This window comes from Diabrotica virgifera, chromosome 3 (genome assembly GCF_917563875.1).
Source record: "Diabrotica virgifera virgifera chromosome 3, PGI_DIABVI_V3a".
In the NCBI taxonomy this organism is placed as follows: Eukaryota; Metazoa; Arthropoda; class Insecta; order Coleoptera; family Chrysomelidae; genus Diabrotica; species Diabrotica virgifera.
In genome coordinates, this window is record NC_065445.1 from 15,843,117 (window position 1) to 15,863,233 (window position 20,117).

The following is a 20,117-nucleotide window of genomic DNA, read 5'->3' on the forward strand; positions in this document are numbered from 1 at the left end:
AATAAACCATCCTTCAGTATTCCACAACAAATTAACAGCGATAATCCCCTAAAAGTACCTGCCTAATAATACTACCTTTCACGACCGATAGCGCGAAGAGCGACAACGTTGTCAAGAAGATTCTCATTTAGTTTGTATTGGGACTTAATATAATAGTCGCGTTTTGTGTAAAATATCCATGGGCCACAAATGGATGTCCAATGTACGTTGAAATCAAACGTCCAATGGACGTCCCGTAATGTACGTACATAGTACGTCCAGTTTTGGTCCATGGACTTTAAATGTACGTTATATGGACGTACATCGGACGTTGTGTGCTATATGGGATAATACTCTCGGTTCGTTTATACGAATTTATTTATACAAGTTACAGACGAATTTATTTTACAGACTAACTCTATTTATAAAATTAGTTCCTTATATATTGAATACAAAATATCAGACATTTTCTTGAACGTTCCAGAAAAACGGAACCGCCCATCACTAGTTAATCCGTGGTCTTGACTGTCGAATATTCACGAGAAGTCATTTCCTCACTTGTACGGTGAGTCATTCTTCCAGATGCCTCCTTACGTGACGCGCTGTCGAGACGGAACCTGTTATTTGCGGTCGGTAATTCGTCACAATACTCTAAAACTTTCTGTGTTTTCATACCAATTCGTATGTTGCATATTGAAGCCAATACAAATTTTTGGTAATATGGAAGTATAGTCATCAATTACTACCTGATGCAAGACACGTATCAGTTTGTCGTGAGTGACTCAGTCAAAGGACTTTTCGAAGTCGATTAAACACATATACTTTATTTAATTTCAAATTACTATTTTTAACATTTGGATCCTTTTTTGGGGAGTCAGTAGTTCTACTTTCAGGAAAATACAAAATAAGAAAATAAATTTTAATATGATACATATATTTATTACTGTATAACAAGAAAAACAATGTAGGACATGCCAGTTGTATACATAATTTCAGTAAATAATATAAAAAATATTTCTCTACCATAGTATTACAACAAATAAACTTTATAAACATCTGGTTTTTTTTTCTCAAAAAAATTATTAATCTTTGTGATCATAATTTTGTACTCTTTTAAACATTTAACATTCTGAAATATCACTTGACTATATTGCTTAAAATATACGATAAAATGGCACTCTTAATTTAGTAAATAGAATTTCAGAAATCTGAAATATAAAAAAAATGTCTATTTGGGTTTCATTTCTGCAATTATCCAAAGTATTCCTCAAATAATGTTTCGCAAATATCTATAGATTTTACAATCTATCCTATATATTTCGTAGAGTATTTGTGTGCTCATTTCGTGCTAAGACAGAAACTTTTTAGAAGATATTATTCAACATATATTGTAAAATGTCAAAAATACTGTTAAGATACTATTCTACGTCTAATACGGTGGCATACGAAGAACAAGACCACAGTTTTAAATTTTTTGATAGTCACTCTCAAAAAAATTAGGAAGTACAGTAATTAGAGATTCTTGAGCTAGAATATTTGCATTACAATATATCCTGCAGATCTGTTTTATTATTAAAATATAAAAACATAATATGTAGTTTATCTCCACTTCATCGTCCAATTTTATTCCTTGATTTTCTCGCTTTCTGAAATAACAAATGTGACAATATAAAGGAAAACCTCTCATTTTAAATTTGTATGGTTTTGAAATAAGTTTATTCATAATACTGTAATTGTATCTAAAATACAGTCAATGCTAGTAGTCTCTTTTTTAAGATAAAAACAAAAACGGACACCCAAATAAACTTTTGTTGCTAAATACACGTTTTAAAGAATACTTTCTCCCTAATATTCATACTAAGCGTACAACTTTACAAAAGTTGCATGAGTACAACAATAAAAAAATCAAATTTAATTATCTTTTAAAGCTAATTCCCTAGGAACGGAGGGGTCAGGCAGTTTCTCGTAGTTGGGTGTTACTCCCCAGATGTCTTTACCGTATTCGATGATTGTGCGATCGCTCGAGAACTTTCCGGAGCTAGCGATGTTGTTGATTGCCATTTCCAACCATTTAGCTTGATTCTGAAAATAAAAACAGTTGATTAGTTGTTGAAAATATTGTGTTTGATGAAGTAGCTATTCAAAAACTGTTTGATAAGAAAAATGAAGCCTGGCAACAAAAGTGTAAAATGTTAAATTCCCATCTAGGAAAGTATTAAAATCACTACAACACACAGTGGTTCCAAATGCTGAAAACGTGGTCATGAGGCGAAAAAAAAAATACTTAAAACACTTATGTCGCTCATTTCGTCTGGTCTTGAAAACTTTTGCGGAACTGAAGAACCGACTGAACTTCCGGCCACGCATTCAAGTAAAACTGTAGAACCTAAAACTGCACTGGTAAAATCTTCAGCATGTCGACGAGAGTACAGGCCGCGCTTAGAGGCCTGCGCTCGATACCGTCTTGCCGTCCATACCTTAGACAAGGAAAGAGAGAGGACGAGTAATCCTATGACCAAAAGTGAAGCCAAACTGACACCAGAGATTTTGATCATCGACGTATCTTTGGGGTATTGTTATGCATTGAATATTTGAAATAAAAACATGAAATGTATTTAAAATGAAGAATTTGTGTACGGTAAATGTTTTATTAAGTTGCTCATATTACGTACATATGTTTCAATACATACATATACCTCGTCCAATTTACTTACCGTTGCACGTCATCCGCGCCATAGCCTGTGACACGATACCAACACGAAATATCTAGGCGGTAGGTGTGTTCCCCTTTAGAATAATTTTGATTCGAAAAAAGAACACACTCACCGCCTAAATATTTCGAGTTGGTATCGTGTCACAGGCTATGGCGCGGATGACGTGCAACGGTAAGTAAATTGGACGAGGTATATGTTTTTATTACGAATTTTAGATGATGATTTACTTTATTTTTTATGAAATTTTAACCTTCAACGAACACCCACCACTGGCAACCCATTGTTATTTTTGACGTGACCGCCATGTTTTTGGTGACAAACAAACCAAAAACTGGCTTCACTTTTGGAACGTGTGTGTTAAATGAGTGTTACCCGTCCTCTCATTTTTCCTTGTCTAAGGTCCATACACACGCTCTTACCTGCACAAACGAGTCTCTGCAGGCATGCTCTCAGGCAAGATGTAGTGTGTAGCCGGGCCATAAGAAAGAATATACAGGGTGGTTCATCTTATTCGCCTCGGTCTCTGTACGGAAAACCACTTGATATTTTAAAAAAATTTCTTTACAGAAATATACAGGGCCTTTAATACTACAATCTAAAAATAATGTGAATTATACAGGGTGCTCCAAAAAAGAGTGGTATATCAAAGTTATATTTTCATAAGGGTTCCCTATACCTAAATACAGGGTGTTTTGATTTATTTGGATTTTTATAAAAATGTAAGGTTCTAGAAAAAAATGAATATCTACGAATCTAAGAATCAGTAACAAATTCTTTCTTGGATCTTAATAATAAACTATTTAGCATACCTAAACAGATGCTTATTGCAACAAAATTTCTTACAGGGTGATCAAAATATGAGATTGTTCTATTAACAAATTCAAGCTGTAATAACTTAGTTATTTTGAATGGAACACCCTGTATATTACTAGTCTATATCGTAGAAAATTTACTTAGCTTTTAATTTGTATTAGGGTTTCCTATACCTATCTTATTACAGGGTGGTCAAAATATTAGATTGATCTATTAACAAATTCAAGCTGTAATAACTTACTTATTTTAAATGGAACACCCTGTATCTTACTAGTATATCGCGTAGAAAATGTACTTACCTTTTAATTCTTATTAGGGTTTCCTTTACCTGTCGCCCTTCATTTTTTAAATATTTAAAAATTTCCTAATTTGTAAGCTTTAAAAATTATAATTAAAGATATTGACAACAAGGCATCGGACAACGTCGGAGGACGTTTTGAACCCGAATTTATAATATCGCACTCCTAGATGTAAACTGCGTTAACTCAAAATTTGACCATTTCGACTTGACTTGACTTTCGACAAAATTTTCAAATTCTTGACCTGAAGATCTATACGTAAATAAAACCCACGTAACAATACCTTGAATAGTTTCCGAGAGATGACGCTAAACGTCACTTTAGTTGAAAGATTTTAAACCGGGCGGTTCGAGTATTACTACGCCATTTTCAGTTATCCTCCAGTCACCGTAAGTGGATGTCGATAGTAAACTCGCTGAATTTGAGTTACAGCACTTTACGTGAAAAATATGTGGTAAGTAACATTTTCTATTTCAAGTTAACGTAGTTTACATGAACATTTCTTTGGCGATTTAAATAGTGATTTGATATTATTTTAAGTTGTACTGATTTTGGTGGAAATATATGATAAATTTTTTTGAGATATTTCAAATTACTTTACTTATCGTGAAAAAATTATTGCTTTCAGAGTTACAGTAGTTTAGATGAATAAAATTTTTCCTTCATTTATTCAGTTAGTCTTTTGAAGTTTGTCAATTTTCGCAATCCAAAGAAATTAATTGTGACATTTTGAACTATAGCTTTGACCCTACGTAAGATGCATAAATAACTTTGTGACAAAATAATGTTTTTTGAGTTGCACTACTTTACATGAATATTTTGGTAATATCAATCAACTTTTCTGTTTTTTTAGGAAAATGACAGGCCGTGGAAGCAAAATATTAGAAATTTTGAAAAAAGAAGCAGAACAACAGCGTGCAGCTGTTCTGCATATACCAGTAAGCAGCCAAGTCAACAATGAAGAGAATATAAATCCAATGTTAACTGATGCTGACCCTCCGGTCATAACTGAATCTGTATTTTCTGTTCCTGGTATGTATAGAATTGATTTACCTACTCAATGTATTTCAACTGACGTACAGGATGTGACAAACTCTTCAAAAAAAGCTAACGATGTGTCTCCGATTATTAGCGAGTCTTCCCCTGTTCCTGTTTTGGATACAATGGTACTGCCTATTCACAATCCAACTAGCAATATTCATGTGACAAACGCTGTAAAAAAAATTCCAAAGCATTACTATGTCTCACCGATCCATAGTAACGAAAGTGATGTAGACGACTCGGACGCTGATCCGAACTACAATTATCGTGAAGCTGATTTACCTCAATTACAAACAACGCGATCTCGCAGCTGTTCCTCTTCATCGAGTTTGACTACTTCTTACAGCTTTAGTAGTAGCTCTTCTTCTAATAGTGATGATAATACTACTAGTCACATACTACAAGATGCAACCAATATCTGCGATGGTCCGACGTTAAGAGCAATTCAAGATTTGTCACATGACCAGGAAGAGAAGAAAGGAAAGAAGAGGTTAAGAAAACCAGAAGGGTGGAAAATCAATTACACAAAGAGCCTTAGAAATTCGGGAAAAGCTTACCAATCTAGATCTAAATCTAAGAAACAAGTTCCTTCACGACAAATTCGCCCGCCTTGTGGAGAAAAATGCAGATGGAATTGCAGTACCAAACTCGAAATCACAGATCGCCAAAAATTGTTTGATGCATTTTGGAGACTTGGGGACCTTCAGCGACAGAGAGAGTTTATAGTGAGACATTCACAAGAAATAAAGCCCAAGTATAGGTACGTAAGTACGATTAAGTACCGGGCTCTAAACTCAGCCTTTTATTTTGTAGTGAACAACTCGCGAATTCGTGTCTGTAAAACCTTTTTTAAGGCCACACTTGACTTAAGTGATCAAGCAATTAAAACAGCACTTACCAAAAAGACAGAATGTGGGTTTATAGAAGGAGAACAAAGAGGAAAGCACGGAAATCAACCCACCATAGACCCTGTGATTACTGAAAGTGTTGTTCAATTTATCAACACTATTCCAAGGATTGAATGGCATTATCTCCGGGCTCAAACTTCACGGGAATACATTCAGTGCGACAGATCTTTATCAGATATTTACCGCGATTATAAAGAACTTCGCCAAGCAAGTAACATGCCATTCGCTACAAGCTCGACATTTCAGCGCATATTTAATTTTCAATTCAACATTGGCTTCTATCGACCGAAAAAAGATTTGTGCGACTTATGCGAAAACTACAAAAATGCAGATAAAGAAAGTAAACTCAAAATTTCGGAAGCCTATGAAAATCGTTTAACAGAAAAGGAACTGGCTCGAATTGAAAAAGAGTATGACAAAAAGCGGACTGATGCTATTGTGGTGGTTTATGGTCTCCAAGCAGTAATGCAAATTCCTAAAGGGCAAGTATCCCTATTCTTTTACAAGTCTAGAATTAATTGTTTCAATTTCACTATAAGTGATTTACAGGCAAAGAATGTGGACTGTTATTTTTGGGATGAAACGGAAGGTAAACGTGGAGCGGTTGAAATCGGTAGTTGTGTATTGGCTTTTATTCAATCACAGTTAGATCAGCATTCCGATGAAGATATAGATCTGATATTTTACTCAGATAACTGCTGTGGGCAGCAAAAGAACAAGTATTTATTGACTGCTTATGCCTACGCTGTGTCCAATATGAGAGTAAAATCTATAACGCACAAATTTTTAATACGGGGTCATTCGCAAAATGAAGGGGACAACGTTCACAGTGTGATCGAAAAGCAAGTAAAAAGGCATCTTAAGTCAGGTCCTATTTACATCCCACAGCAGTATACGACTTTGATTAGGGCTGCCAAAAAAACTGGCCCTGCATACAAAGTGCATGAATTGACACATGACCAGTTTTATGATTTGAAATCGCTGCAGGAAAGTTGGGGAAATAATTTCAATTTGGATGAAGAAAACAATCAAGTTAGGTGGCATGACATTAAAGTTCTTAAAATGGAACAGGAAAGTCCTAACACTTTCTATTATAAAACATCATTTGCGGAAACAAACTTTAAAAAATGTTTTGTACACAAAAAAAAATCCACTAGACAAATGGCGGAAACTAATGTTGACTTTTCCAGTGGACTGATAAAGGCATATACTGTAAAAAATACTTTGTCAGATGCAAAAAAGAAGGATATCAAAGAACTTGTGGAAAAAATCTTATACCCAGATCTTACTACGAGTGTTATTATAAAAATATCTTGTAAAACAAAAAAAAAATCCATTATAAAAGTAAAATAAATAATAACTATAAAATAATTTTACAGTATGTAGTAGTTAAGATTATTAATAGGCTAATGTATTTGTGTTAACTTTTGTAATAAGACAAAATTATAACTTTTGATTTAAACTAACCACCTATGTTTTCATTCCATCACTAGGGCATAAATAAGTATCAGTGTACTTCAGATTATTCGGTAAGTATAATTACAAGAAAGACCAACTCAAAATACTCAAAATACTAAGAAATTTGAAGATTTTGTTAGAGTAAAAAGTAATGTTACTCTTTTTTGTTCAAGTAAAGTAAACTAACTTGAGATACTGTGCAAAAATAGTGCGTACTTCTAGTATAAAACTGGAGTAACTAAAAATCTCCATATTATTTAAATTTGAACACATTAATTAAAAAATGAGTACCTTAAGTACGGACTAAAAACCATTATCTTTATAATACTATCAATTTTTTTTTATATCTGCCTTACATTAGCTAAAATCAGTTTTTGTCAATTTCTGAAAAATCAGGTATTTTGAGTTACAGTAGTTTACATCTAGGTGTGCGATATATAAAAATTAGAATTAAGTACCTATGTCGCGGTTATGTACAACACATCACCAACACCGGCAATATAGGTACTTAGATATCTTAGTCAAGATACTTTCATTAATAAAATTCACATTTTTATTATTTAATCACAAAGAGTGTTCTTATTTTAAATGACATACTCGATATTCTATTCTTTATAATGGAAGATATTTAAAATCTCTTTAATTCCATGTAAACATTCTCAATACACATGCTATTCTGTAAATATAAATTCCCATGTTATTCTGTAAATACCCATTTTTACATATTTTTGTACAATAGGCTCGTTTTCGTCAAAGTAGCCATTGCATTTAATTGTTTGTAATTGCGATTCAAAGATTCAAACAAAAAGTGGTGTTCTTAAATTTACTTAATTACCGTTGGGTTAAGATATGGAAAATACTTACGGAATGAAATATAATTTAAATATCTTCCAGAATACGGCATCTAATATAGGGTACCTATGCAGTTTAATATAAACATATTATTCAATGTCACATGTAGGCCAAGTTCAACTAAAATAATACAACACTCTGTGTGATTACATGATAACAATGAAAATTTTATTAATGACAGTATCTTGTCTAAGTATATTGCCGGTGTCGGTGATGTTTTGTACATAACCACGACATAGGTACTTTATTCTAATTTTTAAATCTTACAAATTAGGAAATCTTTAAATATTTAAAAAATGAAGGGAGATATGTATAGGAAACTCTAAAGTAAATTTTCTATGCGATAGACTAGTAAGATATAGGGTGTTCCATTTAAAATAAGTAAGTTATTACAGCTTAAATTTGTTAACAGAACAATCTAATATTTTGACCACCCTGTAATAAGATAGGTATAGGAAACCCTAGTACAAATTGAAAGCTAAGTAAATTTTCTACACGATAGACTAGTAAGATACAGGGTGTTTCATTTAAAATAAATAAGTTATTACAGCTTGAATTAGAAATCGCATTTTCTACGCGATAGACTAGTAAGATACAGGGTGTTCAATTTAAAATAAGTAAGTTATTACAGCTTGAATTTGTTAATAGAACAATCTAATATTTTGACCACCCTGTAATAAGATAGGTATAGGAAACCCTAATACAAATTAAAAGCTAAGTAAATTTTCTACGATATAGACTAGTAATATACAGGGTGTTCCATTTAAAATAACTAAGTTATTACAGCTTGAATTTGTTAATAGAACAATCTCATATTTTGATCACCCTGTAAGAAATTTTGTTGCAATAAGCCTCTGTTTAGGTATGCTAAATAGTTTATTATTAAGATCCAAGAAAGAATTTGTTACTGATTCTTAGGTTCGTAGATATTTATTTTTTCCTAAAACCTTACATTTTTATAAAAATCAAAATAAATCAAAACACCCTGTATTTAGGTATAGGGAACCCTTATGAGAGTATAGCTTATTTTTAAGGTCAATTCAATAATGTCATCAGATATAGGGCATTCCATAAGAAAAAATATAACTTTGATATACCACTCTTTTTTGGAGCACCCTGTATAATTTACATTATTTTTAGATTGTAGTATTAAAGGCCCTGTATACTTCTGTGAAGAAATTTTTTTAAAATATCAAGTGGTTTTCCGTACAGAGACCGAGGCGAATAAAATTAACCACCCTGTATATGTTTCGGTGGGATACAGCAAGAGCTCGCATTGGAAGGTGGAGAAATTATCAGACATTGTGACACATAAGTACCAAGGTATGACCATCACAAAAGAAGGGAATGTTCATTTTCCTGGCATTGAATTACGATAGAAACGAATCAAAAAGAGTCATAAATATAAACTTACTTGATATACAGCACTAACTTCGTCCTGTTTCTTAATGTAAGCCTCGTAATCAGCAAGTAACAAGAACCTATCATATTTGAGTAATATATCTGCAATGTCTCTGAACTCATCAGGGTTACCGGGACTGAAGAAGCCATTTTGGATTTGATCGACGACCTGTTTAAGCTCAGGAATGGCATTGTAGTAATCCATTGCGTTGTAGCCTTTCTTGTGAAGTGCTTCCACTTCGTCTACTGTCATACCGAAGATGAAAATGTTCTCGTTGCCCATTTCTTCTGCCATTTCAACGTTAGCCCCATCCAAAGTGCCGATAGTGAGGGCACCGTTCAACTGGAATTTCATGTTACCTGCAAAAATAAAAAATGTAATTAGGATAATAATAATAAAAAAAGAATAAATACATAATACAGACTAGTATATTTTATCTTACCTGTTCCAGAAGCTTCAGTACCGGCAGTGGAAATTTGTTCACTTAAATCGGCAGCTGGCATGATCTTCTCGGCCAACGTGACTCTGTAATTCTCCAAGTAGATAACTTTGAGTTTATCACCAACAATTGGATCGTTATTGACGACATTTCCGACCATATTGATAAGTTTGATTATCTTCTTAGCAGTATAGTAACCAGGGGCTGCCTTTCCTCCGATCATGATAGTTCTTGGGGTGAACTTGGCTGAAGGATTCTTCTTTATTCTATTGTATAGAGTTATTATATGGAGGCAGTTGAGAAGCTGTCTCTTATATTCGTGGATTCTCTTGACTTGGATGTCAAACATTGATGATGGGTTAATTTTAACACCGTAATCTTTTTCCAAAAGTTGTGCGAGTCTCAGCTTGTTTTCTTGTTTGACTTTCATCACTGCTCTCTGGAAGTTGGGGTCTTTGGCCCATTTCTTGAGTTTTTGTAGCTGGTCGAGATGTACAGTCCAGTCTTCCCCAATTTTGTCTGAAATCAAGTCGCTCAGTCCTGGGTTGCACAGAAGCAACCATCTCCTTGGGGTAATTCCGTTTGTTTTGTTTTGGAATTTTTCTGGTGATAATTCGTAGAAATCTTTGAATCTAAAAAAACATTTGATTCAATATTAGGCAAAAACACATTTAAAAAAATATTTAAATTAATAAAAAAATCTATTTCGATTTTTTAAGTAAAGGACACCGCACACATCTTATGGAAAATATAATGTCACTCAAATACAATAACATTTACATAAATAGATTCGTATCGAATTTACAATCATTTCATATCATTGCGCCAACTCTGAATTTTGATTAATAACGCCAGAAATTGTAATTAAAGTTTATCGAAATCACATTTTTGAAGTTCATAAAAATGTCATTCATAAATACTATTAGTCTAGGTGCTATTCAAAGCAGCTTAAACCCAAGAATACCTGCATAAGATTTAAGAATAAAAAACCGATAAACGCCGTAAAAATGAGTGGCGCATACAATATTCCAGCTACAAAAGATCTGATATGAATATTACGTGGCGCGAAAATGTATTTTCTTTTTGATGCAAAACAAAATTCTAGTTTAATTTTAAAAGATTTTTCCATAATATTTGCTCAATTTGAAGTAAACGCGCCACAAAAGAGTAACTTTGATACAGTTTGAATTTTGAAACTCTTTTGTGGCGCGTTTACTTCAAATTTAGCAAATATTATGGAAAAATCTTTTGAAATTAAACTAGAATTTTGTTTTGCATCAAAATGAAAATACATTTTCGCGCCACGTAATATTCATATCAGATCTTTTGTAGCTGGAATATTGTATGGCTAACTCATTTTTACGGCGTTTAGCGGTTTTTTATTCTTGTATCAGAAGTTATTTATAAATTAAATGTATGAAGCTGAATGCAATGTTTCTCGATTACACGTTAAGCTTTATAAATGGTCGCCTTTGTCGCATTACCTCCCAAATGATCTAGTGTCCATCGAATGTACACTAGATTTTTTTGAAATAGATTGAAATAGATTGAAATCGAAATAGATTGAAAAAAAAAATTGGGATGGCCGGTAAATAAACTCGGATTGCTCGTTTCCAAATCAAATTTAGCGGTAACCACTACAACTACATAAACCATTTCGCGAATAATCGTTAATTGGATTATATTTTTGTAGCTTAATAACTTCTAAACGGCTTAACCGATTTTGATCACTAAAGATGAGTTTGAAACGTATTGACAAGATGCATCTAATGTCAAGTATGATAACTGAAGCTATTACAGGAATTATTGAGCTTGAAAAACTGTTTTCCCATAGATAATAAATTTGATCATACTTATCGAACCTATAACTTAAAAATTCGAATTTTCCCGGATATCAGGTATACACGGTTAGATTCGTCTAGAGTCCTTCTACAAACTTCTAAACGGCTTAACCGATTTTGATCACTAAACATGAGTTTGAAACGTATTGACAAGATGCAGCTAATGTCAAGTATGATAACTGAAGCTATTACAGGAATTATTGAGCTTGAAAAACCGTTTTTCCCATAGATAATAAATTTGATCATACTTATCGAACCTATAACTTAAAAATTCGAATTTTCCCGGATATCAGGTATACATGGTTAGATTCGTCTAAGAGTCCTTCTACAAACGCTCAGTTATTGGCGCAATTCGTAGGTTGAAATTTTGAGTAATGTCGAAAAACCAATATTTTCAAAGTTTAGTTTTTTAGTTTTTCGGCTATACTGAGCCGTGTGTATGTCTGATCCTGACGGCTTACACATCACTTGAAAGCTTAACTCAACACTATTGATTTGTCTCCTGTCTCTTCTTGAACCGAAGATATATACCCCCAAAAAATATGCCGTTTTGTACCTACCAAGTCCTATACGCTCTGAGCTTCGCTGGTGGCGCTCCTAGCGGATTACTAATTCAATTTTCACCGGTAATTTTTAAATTTATTATTTAATTGTTATCCCTTAACATTTACAACACAAAAAAGTAATTAAATTGTAATCGATTTTTTTAAGATTTTGCTAATCATTTTGACGTTCTATTAATAAAATATGAATTTATTATTTCGGATACTTTCACAATTATCGTGTAGATGGCGCTAAGATTTTTAGATTAAATTATAATTACATATTACGGAACATTAAAAAAACTTAAATTCAGTATTTAAAACGTAAGTATATTTAAGGTAAAAATATATACCACAGCTTTGACCAACTAATATTTTTTATAATTAATGTTTTTAATTTTAATTTTAAATTAATCACTTTGACATTTATGTCAAATTTCCGGTAAACGTTTACAGACTTGCCACTACTGGCGCTCGCGAATTTGTAAATATCCCCTCTACGTACGAGCTCACAGCGTATAGCTGGCTTATGGGTGGTCAAAAGTCACAAACTACACCGGTTCTGAATCGGTCCTGACCCCCTCTTCAAATACAGAAAAAAAATTCAGATCGGTTTAACTTTTCCACACGCATACATACATACATATCCACAAACATTTTCCCTTTTTTAAATAGAAATTGAGTCATATCTCTGAGGTCGGTAACTTTTGAATGGTATAACCAATTTTTAAAATTAGACATGCGTTGGAAAGGTAATAATCAGTATTATTAGAAGCCGCAAAGGTCGGACTTAAATTTTCGAAGTTTTTGGGAGTTTTGGGGACGAGAAAGAAAAACAGACCCTAAATAGGAAGGGCCGTAAAATTCACACCCTTGGACCAAAATGGATGGTTGACATATGAATGGGTGAGTCTTTTCCTGAACTTTAAGATGTGAGTTGGCCCAATTATTTTCAATTCAGTCACATTTAGAAAATCGAAAATTTCGTGTATATACAGAGTTGGGATAAAGTATGGAACCAAGCAAATATCTTTGAACCGAAAAGAAGAATATTTATGAAACTGTGCATGCAAGTACAGTGACGCAAAAGGCATCTGATGCCATATTTTTTGTTACTACTACACTTCCGGTTTCACCGGAAATACCCTTAACTTATTTACTTTAAATGGGACACCCTGTATATTTTTCCAGATTTTAAAAGAACTTGTTATTTTTAATTCATACATACCAAGTTTGGAAGAAAAAACTATTAAGACAAGAAATAAATCTCTTTACAGTTAAAAAATAGGTTAATTTATTTACGTTAAACCAATGATATTAAAAATAAAAAAAAAATAATTTCAAATGTTGAAAATATTTGCTGTTCACCTCCTGACAACGTGCAAGCCTATAAATAAATTCGTGAGTCACTTTTTGCAAGATTTCTCCACGAATTAGTTCACATTCATCAATTATTCTTTGTCTCAAATCCTGTAAGCATGTTGGTCGCCTAACGTAAACACGTGATTTTAAATAACCCCAAAGAAAAAAAATCTAACGGGTTGAGGTTCGGAGAACGAGCGGGCCACTATATGAATCCTCTACGTCCAATCCATCGATTTGGAAAATTCACTTCCAAAAAATGAAAATTCACCATAACCGATTATTATTAATATTTCAATACGTTCTTTTCCACTTAAATGAACCATTTTTAATACAACTTATTTGTCAGTTAGTTCAGTATTCTTTTTCTCATGATCATCTTTCAGTGCGTCACAGTTTTTCGTTTTCTTTCTAACGCATTAAATTGTATGTGACAGAAAAAAAGGCACGTCCGTGATTACAGTCATTTACAACATTTATTCTAGTTATTCTAGTTGTCGATAGATGGCGCCATAATAAAAAAAAAATTTTTTAATTAGATAATAATATTACAAATATAATCTGTATAATTTATAAGACTATACAAATCAAAGAAAATACCATTTTATAAATGCAAGAAACACATTTGATTTGTTTTTATTCCAAATTGAAAATAAAATGTGACAACTGTCAGATTTAACTAAAATGTCATGTTAGAATAAATGTCATAAATGTGTATTATCACAGACTTACCCTTTTTCCTATCATTTGTTACGCACTGAAAAATGCTCATGAAAAGGACAATAACAGTTTTGCCTACTATACTAAATTCAAACAAGTCATGCAGTGCATGTAAACAACAATTTTAGTCTACAGTATAGATGGTACTCATTTATTTCCTACTACGTTGTATTAATACAAAAAATTATCTATACAGGGTGTCCCATTTAAATTAAATAAGTTAAGGGTATTTCCCGTGAAACCGGAAGTGGAGTAGTAACAAAAAATATGGCATCAGATGCCTTTTGCGTCACTGTACTTGCATGCAAAGTTTCATAAATATTGTTCTTTTCGTTTCAAAGATATTTGCTTGGTTCCATACTTTATCCCAACCCAATATAGTGTCGCGTGTAGGGGGGTGTGGGTGTGCGCCACTGGCGAGAACTGCCATTCTCTGGTAATGGAGTATCGAATTATAAAATCTTTTTCTCTGTCTAACTTACGTATGTACCCATTTGATTTTAGATTTATTTATATCAATTTACGCCGTTATTGAGCAAAATTCAGAGTTGGCGCAATGATATGAAATGATCGTAATTTCGAGACGAATCTATTCACGTAAATTTTATTAAATTTGAGTGACATTTTTTCCATAAGACGTGTGCAGTATCCTTTGGTACAATTTGAAAAAAAAATAGACTACTTACAAATCGGCCTTAATAATATCAGAATGGATTCTGGCAACACCGTTGACGGCATGTGAACCAACAATGGAGAGATGGGCCATGTTTACTCTCTTCTCTCCGTCTTCTTCGATCAGCGACATACGCCTCATCCTGTCCATATCTTTTGGCCAACGTTTTTCGACTGCTTGCATATGGAGGAAGTTAATATGGTAGATGATCTGCAAGTGTCTTGGAAGGATACTTTCTAACATGGATACTGGCCACCTCTCGAGAGCTTCAGGAAGAACAGTGTGGTTGGTGTAAGCGCAAGTCTTGACAGTTATGTCCCAGGCTTTCTCCCATGGAAGACCTAAAACAGTGAGGATTGACTTAAGAGGTATTTATATTTGATCAAATTTCAATATACCCTCTAAAAGTTTCGGCATACTTTATTACTACGACTGTTAATACAATAGAGAACTTGCACATTTTTTTTATTATATAATAATGTTGTTTCGTTTAAAAATAAGATTTCCAAAATTTCACGCCTCAAAAACTCATAATACATTCACCGGCAAAATTAACTGCCCACCTTAAAAATTGGTCATTTTTGATGTCTCGAATTTCCTAAACCTGTTGTCCGATTTAACAATACCGCTGTAATAATCTTGTTGCTAAACAGGTGAATTTTCATTGTATACCGGGTGTACCAATCAAACTGTGTTTTTTTCTCAAAGTTCGCATCACCCTGTGGAATATTCTAGATTTTAGCATTTATAAAATACTGAAATTAAAACCCAACTATAGCCTCATGCTTTCTCAACATTCTGTTTTTTTGGTTCATTCGCTTATGTTGGGCCATAAAAAAGTTAGGTACTTTAACAACTAGCCATGTTTTTCATCAATGCAGGGTGTTTTTAAATAAGTATGGCAAACTTTAAGGGGTAATTCTGCATGAAAAAATAATGACAGTTTGCTTTATAAACGTATGTCGGCAAACGCTTCGCTTACGATATTGGAACCGTGCAAGTTCGGCAAAGCGACGCACAGTGGTGAATTTCGTCGAAAACCTGGCCAAAATGTAAAAATTTAAATTTAATGGTATACCCCGAGAAATTTTATTATATGAACCTTGCTCTGTACGCCTTTGAGAATCATGAACGGCCGTTAAGGGTAGACCAATACAAGCAGGTCATGCATGGGTGCCCATCTAAAAATTTTTTAGGGGAGGGGCCAGACGTGAAGATGTTGCACATTACATTTTGTATACTTTGGATGACAATATATTATAGTTTAAAGCAACAGAAAAGCTAGGGGGGCCGTGGCCGTGCCCATGGGTATGGGCGCCTATGAGATCATATATTTATATTAGTGTAAAGTTGTGATTTGAACGACAGCGGACCAAATAAAAATTAAGTGTGTTATACAATAATATTGGGGCATTGTTTGGTTTTCATTTAGAACTATAGACGTGTATTATTTTGTTAGTTTATAGTGGATGCTATGTCTGGAGTTAAGTGGAGTATGCCAGTGGCGGCTCGTGACCTCAGTATGCGGGTAGGCTACGCATATACTTCGGGTAGGCGACAAAAAATATCCTACAGTTTGTAATACATTTTGAGCCGTCTTGCAATACTAAATGTAATCTATAAGCGCAACAATGTGTAAAAATTGCTTTTGGAGCATCTACTTTAATTTTTGATTGTAATCCGTTTAAAGAGCCAGCCATTACACTTGCACCATCGTGAAATTGAGCAATTAATTTATTTTTGTAATCATATGGCTCAAGCACGTTTGAAATTAAACTATATAGAGCGTCTGCAGATCTATTATCGCTAACATCGAAAAACCCTAAAAATCTTTCTGTTACCTGACCAACTTTGTTAACAAAACGGATTGTTAAAGTACACTGTGATTTTTCGGTTATATCAGTAGTATCGTCAGCTAGTATAGAAAAAAATTTACTTTCATTAATTTCTGTTGAAATTTCATTTTTTACGTAATCGGCAAGACAATCTATTAAATCATTTTGTATTGTTTTTGACAAACCCGTGAACACCCCTTCTATTTTTTAACATGATCCTGGATTTTCTGATCGCGTTTAACTACTAAATTAAAAATTTCTTTAAAATTACCCATGTTTGAAGAATTATGGCTCTCATCACGACCGCGAAATGTAAGTTCTTGTTTTGCTAAAAGAATTGTAACATCAATTTCTTCAACTTCTTCAATCTTTTTCAACTTCTTCATTATATATCTTATTAGATAGAGAAATATGTCCAGCGAAAGCACTGTCAGTAGTTTGTTTATTTTTTTCTAACCCTTTTAAATCTAAGCAATTGTTTAAATGTTCTTTCGAAGATTCATGTTTTTTTACACTAGCTGATAAATTTTTCAAATCTGAATATCCCTGACTCACCCAAACATTTTGCTTCAAATTTGAGAGCAACAGACAAGGCCAACAGAAAAGTGAATTTTTAAAATAACTTCCGCTTAGCCATTTATGATTTTCATACAATATTGTTTTAAACGATCTCGAAAATGGTTGATTGTCTTTTGTCTTATCTGTGGATAAAATTGTTAAATTTTGTAAAGGCCGGCCCATTGAAATAATTACTAATCTTTCTTGATTTTGGCGCCTTGAAAAAGGCGTCTCGATCAAACTGCATATTACATCGTTTAAAATATTCATATTCGATGACTAAAGTTTTTCCACCAATAAAACTAACACACCTACCTTTCAACAACGTCAAATATTACTTATTTTATTTATGTATCAAATAATAGTTTACTATTCGAATAAATTAATAAGTTAACAATTAACCTCGCTTTAAATTTTTAATTATCTATATAATCTAATAACACATTATTCAGTTTTCATAAACAAATTTAAATTGTCCTACCTAGTTTTATTCAATACTTAACCTACTAATAACAGCCAAAAGCAAAAAACAATTATTTTAAAACAGTTTCACAAGACACAAGAGAAGCAACTGATAAAATTTTGTAGGTCCGGCTATAAGACTCTGTGCCTATCCGCCCGTTCAAAATCGTAGAATACGGTCGCTACGAGCAGACCTGCAGCAGGCCTGCTCGCGTAAACAGAGAGAGATCGCACGTCAATTCGGTGTTGGCGTCGTTCTATTTCAGGCTACGTTCCCGAGTGCCTGACCAAGGAGAATATAGAATCTATACAGTACTACTGATACTACAAGGAGCGTACAATAATTATAACTACGGAGAAAATTTTTTGGATATTTTTAAAAATAATTTGGATAATTTTTGCTATTTTATTGTAGATATTGTGTCAAAATTTATAAATTACAATTTTGAAATAAGTAATTTATATTAATAATTTATATTATTGTACTACATTTGAAGAGGGTAGGCGGCGCCTACCTTGCTTACCCCGACGGGCCGCCCCTGGAGTATGCTAATATACTTTTTAGACTTTTTTTTGTAAAATAGACTTTATGTTGTTCTGAAGCTATTTCCTTGTGGCATTTTTATAATCAACTATTTTTAATGGGAATAAGCCACAATTTTACCAAAAAATGAATTTATTAACGTTTCGAAGCCCAAATCGGGTTTCGTTGTCAAAATACAAAATACTACTAAAATAAACAAAAATGTTGTTGCAAAGTAAAAAAATTCTTCTAATAATTTATTTAATCCGACTCATTTATATTGGCAATTCAGACGTATATTATACATTTTAAAGTAGAAGACTTTAAAATGATATCGCCAATATTTATGAGTTGCGTTCCTGGGACGACTTTACTAAAAGATAGTTCATTCGATTACATGAAATCAATCCCAACTCAAGAATATCCGCCACAAAAAAATCATAGCATGTGATCTGTCTTTAAAAAGACAACCAAATGCAACGATGACAGTAAAATTCTCGCGTTAGAGATTCCATAGAAACGTTAATAAAATCATTTTTTGGTAAAATCGTGGCTTATTCCCATTAAAAATAGTTGATTATTAAAATATACTTTATTTACAACATATTGGCAAGAATTTTTAATCGTTTTAAGTTTTCCAAGTTTTAAAAAGGGAAAAGTAAAAAAGTCTACTTTGCTCAGCAAAGATATTTTTGCTTAATAAATAGTTCAAAATGTATATAAATATTCCTCAAAAACTCATCTGCAGCCAGGTGCATCCTTAGCGGAATTTTAATTTTAAAAAAATATAACATGCTGGAGAATTTGTACATTAAGAGACTTTAATGTTATATGGTCAGTTACTAAAGTAAAAACAAAATATGAAGCATCTGATCCAGTAAATTTACAGTTTTTTTACACAAGAGCCGCCGTTTTTTGCTATTTTTTTCTGCTTTCTTCTTCTTTTTCTTAATATTTAAGTCCTTTTACTCTTATGTATAATCCTATGTTTTTGCTTCCTTACTTTTATATTTTTTAATAATTTTGGTCGTGTGAGTCAAAAATTTTAATTTTTTAAAAACGAAATGCATAAACGAAACTTTGTATTAAGAAGCCACACATTGGTAGGTAATAATTATAATTAATCGGATCCATTTACAAAACAATTAAGATGTATTAAGAGTCGACCTTCCTATTTTTGACTTCTTAATATAAAGTATCGTTTATGCATTTTATTTTTAAAAAAAGTCAAAATTTTTGGACTTACACGGCCAAAATTATTAAAAAATATAAAAATAAGAAAGCAAAAAGATAGACATATACATAAAGGTAAAAGGACTTAAAAAAATAACAAAAAATGACGGTTCTTGTGTAAAAAAAACTGTAAATTTACTGGATCAGCTGCTTTATATTTTGTTCTTACTTTATTAACTGACCATAACATTAAAGTCTCTTAATGTAGAAATTCTCCAGCATCAGTTTTTTAAAATGAAGAATTCCGCTAAGTTTGCAACTTGTTGCAGATGATTTCTTGAGGAATACTTATATACATATTGAGTTATTTATTAAGTAAAAAATCTTTGCTGACCAAAGCTGACTTTTTTACTTTTCCCATTTTAAAACTTGGTAAACAGAAAACGATTGAACATTCCTGCCATCATTTTGTAAATATGTTGTAAATAAAATGTATGTTAGGAAAAAGAATCTAAAAAGTATA

The 20,117-nt window shown here is 32.7% G+C and overlaps 1 protein-coding gene across 1 annotated transcript in view; it reads right to left on the reverse strand.

The window, feature by feature from the left end:
* Positions 1–896: 896 nt before the first annotated feature.
* Positions 897–20,117, reverse strand: part of LOC114328968 (glycogen phosphorylase) — a 74,158-nt gene continuing 54,937 nt past the window's right edge. The window contains exons 5-8 of the mRNA XM_028277971.2: positions 15,057–15,384; positions 9,909–10,537; positions 9,479–9,825; positions 897–2,061 (exon numbers count right to left, since the gene is read on the reverse strand). Coding sequence (XP_028133772.1) covers positions 1,891–2,061; positions 9,479–9,825; positions 9,909–10,537; positions 15,057–15,384 — 1,475 coding nt within the window. The 3' untranslated portion in view covers positions 897–1,890. The remainder of the gene's footprint in view (positions 2,062–9,478; positions 9,826–9,908; positions 10,538–15,056; positions 15,385–20,117) is intronic.